General features: G+C 39.9%; 1 protein-coding gene across 4 annotated transcripts in view; it reads right to left on the reverse strand.

Annotated features, from left to right (window-relative positions):
• Positions 1-12494, reverse strand: part of CHAT (choline O-acetyltransferase) — a 37980-nt gene that overhangs the window by 3476 nt on the left and 22010 nt on the right. Inside the window, exons 12-15 of one of the 4 annotated variants that reach the window (XM_014877956.2) lie at positions 12251-12392; positions 8933-8995; positions 5862-5999; positions 102-4207 (exon numbers count right to left, since the gene is read on the reverse strand). In XM_014877956.2, coding sequence (XP_014733442.2) covers positions 3953-4207; positions 5862-5999; positions 8933-8995; positions 12251-12392 — 598 coding nt within the window. In that variant the 3' untranslated portion in view covers positions 102-3952. The other 3 variants (XM_088168844.1, XM_088168845.1, XM_088168846.1) reach the window with 3 other exon arrangements.

The raw sequence follows: 12494 nt of genomic DNA on the forward strand, positions 1-12494 counted from the left end.
CTGTGCAGTCCCGGCTCCCGCTCCCTCCTTGCGGCTCGGAGCGGCGGGGCCAGCTGGGCTCGAGTGGCCGGGGCTGTCCGGCACAAAAAAGCGACAAGGTCTTTCCTCTGGTGGCTTTTATTTGCGGCGCGGAGCTCCGCCCGTGAATGCGCGTTATCGGCGTACATTTCGATATAGACAGATAAGTATATTTCAATAGAGACAAAACATAACAGGAACAGCATGTGCTATAAATACACATTTACATTTGTCATAAATATATACCTTTTTATAAAAATAAAAGTATCACTAAAATATTTCTCTGTCTTCTGCAACTCACGCTGTGTTGTCACAGCCGTGTCCTGCTGTCCCCCGTGGCACAGGGGCTCTGGCAGCACTCCTGTCAAAGGAGCGAGGTCGGGCTCTTATACCCTTGAAACACTCCTGTTTGGAAGTCGAACGTCTTTTACTTTTGATCACTGTGAACATGGAATTTTATTTAAAATTTTGCTTTTTAATTCCTGCACCCCAGCACTGCGTGTACATTGGTGTACACCCACGGGGAGAGCGGAACAATTACCTTCTGAAAGTTCTCTTGCAGGGGGTTGTGTGCCCCGGGTCCCATCAAGAGGGCTCATTAAATCATAGCCACTTGTTACATTTATATAATTACACTTAGTTTGTCAATCAAAATTTTCTCTCTTTTTATACTGAACAATCTATTCCACAGTATTCTGGTTAGAAACATTTTTAAAGCTTCATGTTTGGTTTCCATAAGTGCATAAAAGTGTGTATTTTTAAATTTCATAAAGGAACTTCATCTGCATAACACAAATAATTTTAAATAAGAACTTAAGAGAACCTGTTTCCTGAAATCCTTGATAGATACAGCATGGGATCACAGCACATAGGTGTAGGGAATTGTGTTAACTGGGAAGCAGTACAGTCCCTTGCGAAGCTCCTGCTGTCAGAGAAGTTTGTAATGCCTGAATTTTTATCCTTCTGTAATTTAACTAGAACCCTCCAATTTAAACAGACCTGAACTGAGCCTGAAGCTTCCTGCACAAAATCAGGTACCTTGCAGAGAGTGCTTTTAGCCCAGGTAATGGCAAAGGTAAACCAAGTACACAAAAGGCTTCCTCTGCAGGGACTGAGCTCATCAAAGCTGCTCCTTTCAGATATTCAGGCTGAGCACTAAACCCAGAGCAGTAAGATACAAGTACAGAATGGTCAGCTAAATAAATGGGAGGTATGGGTGGTCACTGGTCCTCAAGTAAAAATACAGTGTCAGTATTTTCCACCACCAGTAGCATTTTCCACAGCTGGAGAATGCAAAACACCTATTACAGCAGCTGTAGACAACTAAGGGACTCTTAATGATAAATTGGTATAAAATATCAGGTGTGGGTGTAGATGTATCCTGAGTTCTCAGTGACTATGTTGAGCACAGTGTCTGTGCTACTGTTAAGATTCCAGACAAAAAAGTAAAATGAGAAATAGGTACTATTTGCAAATAACTATTGGTACTTATGTAGCTAGGATTACAAAATAAAAGTATATATTTAATTAGAAGAAAGCTAACAAGTTATCAAATAACTATTCACAATCTTTTTATACACTTAAAATATGACTACAATTTCCAATATAAATTTTACAAAAAATATGTAGTGCTACATTTATGTTAGAAATGCAGAATGCTTTTGTAGTGAAATGAGACAAAGCAAAGTTACTGGGAATGTTTTGAAGTAATTTTCATAACTATAGTATAGGAACAATTTAAATTTTTATTTTGAACTGTGTATTCTTTAAGCAAGCTTTTGGTCTGACTAACAGTTTTCTTGGGTTTTGCTTATATATTTTTACATCTTAACTTCTAAATTACATTAGATGTTAGGAAGAAGTTCTTTACTGTGAGAGCAGTGAGGCACTGGAACAGGTTTCCCAGAAAAGTTATGGATTCTCCTAGAAGTTATGGATGCATCCTGGAACTTTTCAAGGCCAGGTTGGATGGGGCTTGGAGCAACCTGGTCTAGTGGAAGGTGTCCCTGCCAATTGCAGGGAAGTGGGAACAAGATGATCTTTAAGATCCCTTCCAACCTAAACCATTCTATGATAGCCTTGGGGCTGCTTTTATGCTATAATATTATTTATGTAATCTAGAACCAGATTTCATATTTGATTTTAACCACAGCTCACGGAGTAATAAAACATACATATTTTTCAGTGAAATATAATAACTTAAAAAAAAATGAGCCCAGCTCTTAATGTCTGCAAATCATCATAGTTGATTTACTTCAACATAGGTTCTTGCTCTAATTGATTATCAGGCCCACTGTGCTTTCATATAGGGGGTTGTGGATACCCTTTATCCAGCAGACTGCTTAACTGCATGTATGGCACTCCAAAGAGGCAGTAAAATAATCATGGACATAGAGAATCTCCTGAATTTGTATATAGAGTTCTTAAACACGGACATATCTGCATCTCTAGGTTATTGCAATAAATCTATTCTGCTTTTAGGCTTCAGAGTGCTTCACTGCATGATTGTTCAGTCCAAAAAGGAGGAGAGAACATCTTCATCTCTCCACAGGCAAGGAAGCAACCCCTGGCCAGGCCTCAGGGTCTGTTCCAGCTTGGGCAGCACGGGATGTGCACTGGAGTTTGGAATTAAGGATCTTCAGTCAGTGAGTAAGTTGTGTTCTAACAATGATACTGAACACCTCTAAGTAAGGCAGCATATTTCACCTCACTGAAAGTAACTGGAAATATTGGTCTCTGGTAGGATTTATAGGGAATGAAAGAGGTAATGAGAAAAACCTCAGGATAACACTCACATAAAATGGGAATTACCAAACACTATATATTACCACTTTCCTGGTTGAATTTACTGTATATTGCAGAACATGATACCCTATATCTGCTATTAAAAAATATAAAATATAAATCCCTCCAAGCGGGATGATGCAAAGCTGATATGAGTACCAGTACTGGTATTTATAACTCTAGCTTGAGAACTTCCTTATATTGCAAATTTACCTCTTCATTCTAGTTATTGCTCTTTGATTTTGTGTGGTTGCATTCACTCTCCTGCCAGTCACAGTGACTAAATTAATGCCAATGCAAACAGAAAAGGTCTTAAGTAGGATTGAAAAGTACTTATATTTTGTGCTTTGCCACTCTGTCAGGCTGGATTTTGCTCACTGATAGAAAGAAATAATTAAGTCAATTCCTTAGGGACAAAATTCTCCCAGTTCTCTGTGATGGATCATGTTTCCAATATGCTGCTTTCAGAACAGGACTGTGCTTGAGACCAGTGCAAACCAGAATAAAAGCTAAATTATTTCTGCAGCATTTTCAAATTGGGGGAAACATGCAAACACTCATGTTCCTAAACTCTGTGGAAATGCACAGGGGTCACTCTTCTAAAAATAATCAATTTTCTTATATAGTAAATACAATGGTGATATTAAATAATATTCATGCAAAAGTTCAAGATATAATGGCATCAGCCTATTATTTACAGTGTCACTCTCAAAATTCCCAATAGGGGAAATTTCTTTTTTTCTTTACATGCAAGTCTTGTAGTGATAGATGTGAATATTTTAGAACTACTTGCAGGGGATATTAATTAATTGGTGTGCCTTAGTATTTAATTTATGTCATATACAAACTTACTCAATTTTTTAGGTGATAAAATGGCACAAGATAATTATGGTCAGAAATAGTAGTACAACACATACTTCTATGACTTCCTCCTTCATTTCAGCCAGTGAGACCAAGTCTTTTTTGCTGACTTGTAAGCAAGAAATGGTAGATTTAATACACAGAGTTGTAAATGTTGGCAACAATGAGAAACAAATGCCACTTTGGTTCTACACTATGATGTTGCTAGCACTATCTTTGCACAGCTATGCCATGTTGCTCCATAGGGTGGATTCAGGAGAATAATTCCACAGCCTCTGAGCGCCAGCGGTCACTGCAGCTGTGGGGCTGCACCTTGCTTAGCAGGTGGCTTTGCTGTAGTAGAACTGCATTTGTGGCACAGATCTCTCATTGCTAGGAGACTTTCTTCCACAGCTTTTGCAAGCATGCCTGAGGAGGTTTCCTCACATTCTTTAAAGCTTGAGATGCAGAACAATATATGCTCTGGCTGAGGGTTGTAACATGCCCCATATCCATTGGGCACCACAGGCCCATAGCAGCAGAACATTTCCATAGTAGTAGGAACCTGGTTGCAGGGAGAAGGGAAGGAGTGATCTCTGATTAATCAGGGCACCTAAAATCATCTGCTTATGAATTAGGAAAAAGAGAAAAAAATGCTACAAATGCTGGTACTGTGGTGTGAATCCAGCCTTGTGGAGTATCACTGTCTTCAGAAGTCCAGACCTGGAGATGATTTACCTTGGAAGGCAAAAGCTGATCTCAGTATAGAATTTGGTTGCTCTGTTTGTTAGCTATAGTTTAAAAACTGGTATAATTTGAGGTGGCTATAATGGATTTTTTTTCTCAATTTATATAGATATTTGAAAGCTGCAAGATTTCTTATTGATAGATAGGAATTTTATGTAATCCTTGTACATAAAATGGATACATAAAACTTCTAAGGTTTTTAATTTCTTAACGTTATGTTGAATTTATAATGTGAAGACTGCATTGAATTAGAGAAATTAGCATTGTCCATTTCTAATGATAGTTTATAATTGTGATGCCATATAAAAATACTTCAGTGCAACTAGGCATTCTATTACACCCCAGTTTAATAATGGCATAATATGGCAGTGAAACACTTTCTTCTGCAGAAAATAAAAGGTGTTAGAAATCTATATGTTTCAGACTTTGTGTACATGGGCCTTCTCAAACGACATTTGCCTTTTTAATGGTGTAGAACAGGCCATTAGTCCTGCTAATAGAGCCATAGAATTGTCAGATGAATTTGCTCTGCAACAGCCGAAGGCCATAAAGCTATTCAGAAGCACTCTTTGCTCATGGATAGTTTCTTGGAGAATTTATGTAGTAGCACGTTGGTTACATTCACTCATGTCTGAAAGCCTACAAACATTATGACAAGATCAAATTACTTATTAAGGTTTTATGCTGTGGCATGATATTGTAAGTCTCTTTTGTTGCATAGTCCCAATCTGTTGCAGTGGGGTTAGTGTTTCAGTTAATGAATTCCTACATAGATTTCTTTTTTCATTAGGACTGCTACTACATGCAGTGAAACATTTAATTCTTAGGCTGTATGCCATAAAGATGCTTCTTCATTTAGAACATTAAATATAGGAAGTATCGACTCAGAGTACCTTTGTATATGCAAATAGCTGTAAATCTGTAAATGTCTGTACCTGTCCAAAATGTCTGTAAGTCTAAGTTGTATGTCTGCATGGGTTGCTGTCTTAAAGCAAATAACAGAAGGCTCTCAAAGATCTTAAACATAGCAACTTTAAAGAGTAAAATTTCCTCGTGGCTCTTGGCTTTTTGTTTCTCAGAGTTGCAGCCCTTCTGGCTTGTGGCTGTACTGTCATTGGACATGAGAGCTGTCATCTCAGGGGAAGGAGGAGAAGAGGGGAATGGGAGTATATGCAGTTTGGAAACAGAGGAAACTGAGCCCTCATGGGAACTTTGCTGAGTTTGTGTGCATTTCCAGAATTTCTGCGAAGGACTTTGAAATGTTGCCTATGAATTGATAACTGCAGTCAGTATTTACTGGGCTGATGAACCAAAACAGGATTGAAAATGTGGAGCAATTTGCAGACTTCTTAATGATACTGCTTTTGTTTGCTTGCCTCTTTTACACTGTTCTCACTGTGAGCTCCAAGGTCTGGCAGAACACAAATGAATTACCCTTTGCTTGGTAAGACCAGTGAACAGGAGAAACTCACCTGGCTGGTTGAGAGGATGAATCGATTGCTTGTCAGATAAGTCTCATCTGTAAATATCTCTGGCAGCTCCTTGAAGTGTTCCCGTGCCACCTCTCTGAGCCCTAGCAGGTGATTGTCTATTGCCATTCCAGTAACAGCCTGTGATAAGATGTGATAAGACAACAGCATTTGACTGAGTTTGGAGGCATTTTGACTATTACTGCCTAGTGCTCTGGTCAGAGCTGATGAACTTGGTTTGAGTGATGTAAAGCCTGTAATGTTCAGATATTACTCTGAGTATGTACTTTGCTGAAGATCAGTAACTCGAAATTCATATGGTGCTCTGAAGATTTACAGATTAGGAAGGAGACAGTCTTGAGGTGTACTATGTGCTGATGTCTGTATGTTCATTGTCTCTCAGAGCTGAATATCATGGGCTGGGCTTCTAAAGATGCTGAAGGGAGCATATGGGACAGCAGAAATTTCTAAATACGTTTTGTAATTTTCTGTGCATCATTTGGATTATGTTTCAAGGTGGGAGACTCCAAAACACCTCCAAACTGGAACAAGTCTTCCATTGCATCTGCAATGCAATGAGATGCTGCCTGCATCTCCCTCTGGCAGTTAAAGCATATGTCATTCCATAGAATTCAGATTCAAGGATCTGGTAGGTGTCTGCAACAGGCTGAACAGAATAACAGATAGGTTTGCCAGTGATCTATCACAGATCAATGAGCAAACCCCACTGCTTGAGAAAACAGGGTTAGGGATACTGAAGCAGCAGTGGCAGCTCACAGGAGCTGCAGCTGAGCCTGCAGCAAGTCCCTGCCATCAGCTGCCTATGCTGATGTCTATGCTCTGTCCAGATACCAGCTGCTCTAGACTTAAGGCAATTATTAGCTTTAAGAGCTTTGCCCTACTAGTAAATGTGATTGAAGATGGCTAATGGGATCAAAAGTCAGCACTGGCGGCTTGGCAGACAGGATAGTTACAGAGTTTTGTTTCTTTAGGAAACCAAACCAAAACTGGTCCAACCAGGCAGGAATTGCCTCAGATAAATTGTGTTCAAAATCCTTCAGTCCAGGTTTGTTCTTGCTGGTGAAAGTACTGATTTTGTGGACTGACCTGTAGCTCTTCCGTGGCCCAGGCTGAAGTCATGTAGGAAGGGAATGCTGAACTAGGGACACTGTACTGCCCTGAGAGCAGAGCTGACATCCCTGTGGCACAGGACCCTTGCAACAGGGGGAACAAACAGCCTGAGAGAAGGCAGGATTGAAAAAAGAGCATGAGCTTGGTTTTCCTCTTAAGGATTAAAAAAATAGCAAAAGAAAAGCACAAGTTTACTTCTTCTCTTATGAGGAGAATAATTTTAACCACTGATAAGTGCCTGAAGCAGGGGGTTGGGAGTGCATTCCTGGTTTGGCTTATTAAGAACGAGGCACCCATTGGTAAAGGAGCTATTTGTTCATCAGCCCAGACAGAGGAAGGATGCTTGCAAAAAGGTAGCATACATCAGCGCTGTGTTTATGTTCTTTTTCCCATATGGGGAAACTGACTTGATAATCAAAGGAAATATTTTGCTATCACACAAGATTTATAAGGCTGTTAGCAATGACATTTTTGCAACATAGATCAATGTCATGTCTGAAGAGAGGCCGAGACAGGCTAACGAAATAAACTGTGAGTCAACGCATAGGAAAAAACTGGGCTAAATTGAATTTTAGAGCTCCACTTTTAAGATAGCAATGCTACTAGTAAGCCTTAACAAGGGGAAATAAAATCATTAAATTGCTTTTGTTTTATGAAGTAGTTTTTGTTGTTGTTTTCCTTGGGAGCTATTACATTTCAGTCTGTTATGCAGAATTTAGTCAGACCATCTAAGTCTTACCCAGAGTTTAAAGCTCCAATGATTACATTCTGCTATTCTGAGAAAGGAGGGGTAGCTTGGTAAGTAGAAATACCTGAAGAGCTTTTCAAATTTAAAGATAAATTATTTTTCCAACGGCAGTTTTAATATTTTCCCATGAGCTACACTGGAGGCTGAATAAATAACTTAGAGGGGAGAATTAATGGTCATTTTTCTTTCTCTCTCTCTCTTTTTTTTTTTTTCCTGAGGGCTGTTGCACAGAAATTCCACTGGTGGTGATCCAGCAGACCTGCAGTGTGTTGTGTTCATTGTGAAGTTACCCTGAGATGGTTCAGGTGAGGCAGTTGCCCTGAAGTAAGAAAGACTTGACTTTACAGAACATGTGAAGTCTGAGCTTCTAAAAAGTGGTTCTCAGCACAAGGCTTGAAACACAGAATTGTTTTTCTTCTCTGCTTCTTTTGTTTTACAGTCCTGCCTGAAAGCAACACTTTGCCTCTTCAGTGCTCAGAATATTCCTTTAAAACCACCTCTGAAGATGAATGATTTCTTGAATATTATGAATATCCAAAGAGTAATCAACAATATGGGTTTATATGCAATGGTCTGAGGCAAAACCATAGGTAGAAAATTCACTTATTGTAGCTCGTTATTAACATTTATTAATTTCATGAGTGGTATGACTAAGTTGTTTATAGAACAAGCCTGTGCTTTGTCTTGGCACAGTGGGACGTAAAGCATTACCCAGACTGAATTGTCTCATTTTTAATCAAGAGAAAATGAGTTGTATTTGATATTAAACTGATTTCTTCACTGGAAGGCATCTCTCTCTTTTATTAGACACTGCCTTCAGGTCTTTAAAAGAAAACTTACTATAATCACTCCCTCATTGTTAATGACCTTTACTGGAAATTTGCAATTTGGAATGCCAGATTACATGTTCCAGCATACCAGTCCATCTGAAGATCAGGTTCCAGATAGGGACCTTTATCCTCTAGTGAAGAGAAATATAAGAAAATGTATAGATGGTTACTTTTAGGCTTAGTTTTGGTTTTTTTTTAAGTTGAGGCTATTTGGGTTATTAGAAATGTTCCTAAATGTGACATAGCAGATACTTTCCTGTTTGGAGATGCCTAAATTTTTCTAGTGTTTAAATAGCTAATGTGTCTTCATACTTTTCTTGAAAAAGATGAGTAGTTCTTATTCAGACAGGCAGTGTTTTACTCACCAGAACAGAGTAATTAGTCTGAGCTGCAATTGCATCCTTAAATTTCTGTATCTTCTCAGAATCCTGTTGGGGTAATCAGAATATATGTTTAATTGAATCAACTCTCAAAGAAATAGCATCTTTCATCAACTAACCAGGAGCCAAATAACAAGCACCTCAAACGTCCTTTGTCTTGGCTCAGGTGTAAGTACCTGGATACATGGAAAGCCACAGGGATCAATGTCCTGATCAGCACCAGCACCTGGTCCTGCAAGGGGTGAACGGGGTTCTTGGTGGTGGTTTGTTTGAAGTCAAGAAAAGTCCTGCAGGTCCTTTTATGTATTCCTTGCATGGATTTTGGGGGTGTAGATTATTACCAATAGAATCACTACGTTTTGAAGTAGGGAAAATAATTGCCTGGTGCAATTCAGTATTTTCAAAACAGACAGGCAGTGTACCTTCTCCAGAATGGTTTATCTGGACAGTGACAGTGATATTAATGAAAGCCATTACTGATATTTTACTAGCCAGTCAAAAAATTATTCCCATGTATGAAAGAGCATCTAGAATTTTCCAAGGCTGCTCTACAGATGCCTCACATTTCAGATAACAAGTTAGTAAATTTTCACTCCTGTCAAATGGCAGCCTTTTATATTAAGGGAAGGATCTTAAGAAGTGCTGCCTTGCTGTACATCAAGTCCAACACTGCAACTTTGGGAGACCCTGAAACAGCCAGATTATCTGGGTCTCCAGATAAACAGGAGACCTTCACTTCCTATGGACGATGAATGATCTTTTGAACAAAGAATTCATTTTAGAAGCAAGTCAAGGTCACCATCAGGGACCTTCAAAATACAAAGTCTGATATTTTTTCACAAGGCTAGGGCTAGGCTTTAGTTCCCTCGTACAGATTAAATTACCAAATGCAGTCTTTAAATCTGATTAATTTACAGCTATTCAAGCAATCTCTAGTGTCAGTAGCTGCTGCTTTTACAGCAAGTGTCAAATGCATGAGATATTTCTCCTGCTGAAGAATCAATCTGACTCAATCAATCTTTGGTGACTGTTCAAGCTATCGTTTGAGGATAATTTTTATTTGTATGAGAAGAAAAACTTTTTTAAAAATTGGATTTGAATTAATGACTATTAACAAATAATATTTTTTGGAGTTCAAGGCTACTTACACCAAAGGGTGCATCTCTTTGTCCAGAAAAAAGAATTAACCCCTTCACATTCAGAGCAGTGCATAGGTCTAAAGAAATCACCTTGGAATAGGGTTGTATTAAATTAATTTTCTAATGTTTCTGTGATATTAATATATATATGTAGTTCTGCATGGAAAGATGAAGATGTTCACATCAAAACAAAGATTTATTAATGTCTGTTGGAAAAAACAATCACAGACCAGTATAAATGTCCTTCTTATCTCTTGGTGGAGAAGAGGCCAGAAAAACTACCAGTGGGTTGGTCTGCATTATGATTACAGGTTCTCCAGGGGAAATGAAACCATTATCCCCCCTATTCTGTATGGCCAAGGCATGCAGGAGAAAGATACACGGGCTGAGACTGAGCTCCATCCAGGCACACATGGCATTCTTCAGCTGGCTCGTGTGAAACAGGACAGTTCAGGGAGCTGTGAAAGGGGAGCACGATCTCAGATCTGGGAAAAAGGTGGGAAATGCTGAAACTCTGGGAGAGCTGCAGGAGTCAGGGAGGGAAGGAAGGAAGGAAGGAAGGAAGGAAGGAAGGAAGGAAGGAAGGAAGGAAGGAAGGAAGGAAGGAAGGAAGGAAGGAAGGAAGGAAGGAAGGAAGGAAGGAAGGAAGGAAGGAAGGAAGGAAGGAAGGAAGGAAGGAAGGAAGGAAGGAAGGAAGGAAGGAAGGAAGGGAGGAAGGGAGGAAGGGAGGAAGGGAGGAAGGGAGGAAGGGAGGAAGGGAGGGAGGGAGGGAGGGACAGTCAGTGTGCCACAGCATGGGCTGGGACTTTGCTGAGCGCCCTGGCATGGACAGGAAAGTGCAGAGAAAACAGAACTTCAAATGAAATGTGACTGAGAGCCATCCTGTCAGACAGGACACTGAGATCAAATAAAAACAGCCTCTTCTTCCCTAGTGTGTGGCAGTCACTATTATGTGCAACAGTATGGTCATAATCTGCCGTGAATTACCCACCCAGCAGAGGGAGTTACTGCGGGATTTTTGAGTTTTTTACCATGGGACTTATTTGAGCTTTGTTCATCAGAACTAAGTTCTGGGCATGATAACCTTAAGGAAATTGAAGAAGCAGTGGATGAAGAGAGGACTTATCTGGGCAAATTTTCATAATCCTCTCGGATGTTAGGTCTTGATTTATAATATTTCATTAATTTACCCCTGATCTACTGCCCAGCAATGCTTCTAGCAATGTTACGCTAAATTCTAAAGAACAGCCATGTGGGCTGTTGCCACTGGAATGGGCTTACTGTGAAAAATAAACTGTTTTGTGGCAGCATTTTGCATCTAAACAGCCACCTGGAAATTCCCTGTAGCACGGTGCAGTGCAGTGGGTGGAAGTGGCACAGAGACATTGAGGGAGGCTCTCCAGGGATGGTGGGCAGGACAGTGCACAGGGCTGTGTGTGAAGCTCTGCTCTCAGCTCTACCTCTTTGCCTCCCCATCTACTTTGTACAGTGCTCATGCTTCTGGCAAACAGATGGTAGTGTCTCAAAGAAAGGCAATTTTAGTTTTTCTTTATGCAGTATATTATCAGGGTAGTTTGGAGAGTTGTTTGATTAGCTTGATGAAGCTTTTCATCATTAAGGTTCAGCTCCCTTGAGGATACTATAAGGCTTAGTCTATTTCATAGAAACATCCATTTAAAACAAAAAAGATCAGCCAGAACATATCCACATATCCAGAAATGAAAGCATGGGTATTACATCACATATTGCAGGCTGCAGCAGAACTAACCACTGCAGGAGACCTGCCAGGCAGTTCCCCTGGTGTGGCAGTTTAATGATCCTGAACTTTGCATGTTCAGCCTGGATCTCTCCAGGGAGCTGAATTTGGGCCTGATGACAGAATATTTGTAAGACAGTACTAAATCTAAAATTTGATATTGTGTTTCTTATAATGTCACATTTAGGCACCTTTGAATCTTTTGGATGCTTAAATAAAAATAAGGGAATATTTATATTTAGCTTAACGGTTGGCCTGTACAAAAAGCAAAATCCTGTAATGCTTGCTACCCTGCCCTATGCCTTTATGTTCTCAGTTAAGAGTTAAAAAGTGAGAGGCTTGGGACCAGGAGTGCATTATTTACGTAGTGTTTTGGCAAAGAAGACAGAGGGAGCCAGCCCAACATACCGACACATCTGTCTTGTCACCTGCCATTGCTTTGACAAAAGCAAGTGCTTCGGAGGTGGCAGACCTAATATTGTCAACACGGCCCTCGTCAAATCGGCGCAGGGAAGCGCTTTCGTAGGTTGGGACAAGCCTCCTGTGGCACCTGAGAGGGAAAAGGAAGAAAATCAAAGAATCATTATTTTCAGAGAGTCATAAGGACTAAGAGAAATACAGGCTTGGTACATTTTAGTGTTACAGCCACGCT

Source organism: Sturnus vulgaris, chromosome 8, assembly GCF_052056855.1.
Source record: "Sturnus vulgaris isolate bStuVul1 chromosome 8, bStuVul1.hap1, whole genome shotgun sequence".
Taxonomy (NCBI): Eukaryota; Metazoa; Chordata; class Aves; order Passeriformes; family Sturnidae; genus Sturnus; species Sturnus vulgaris.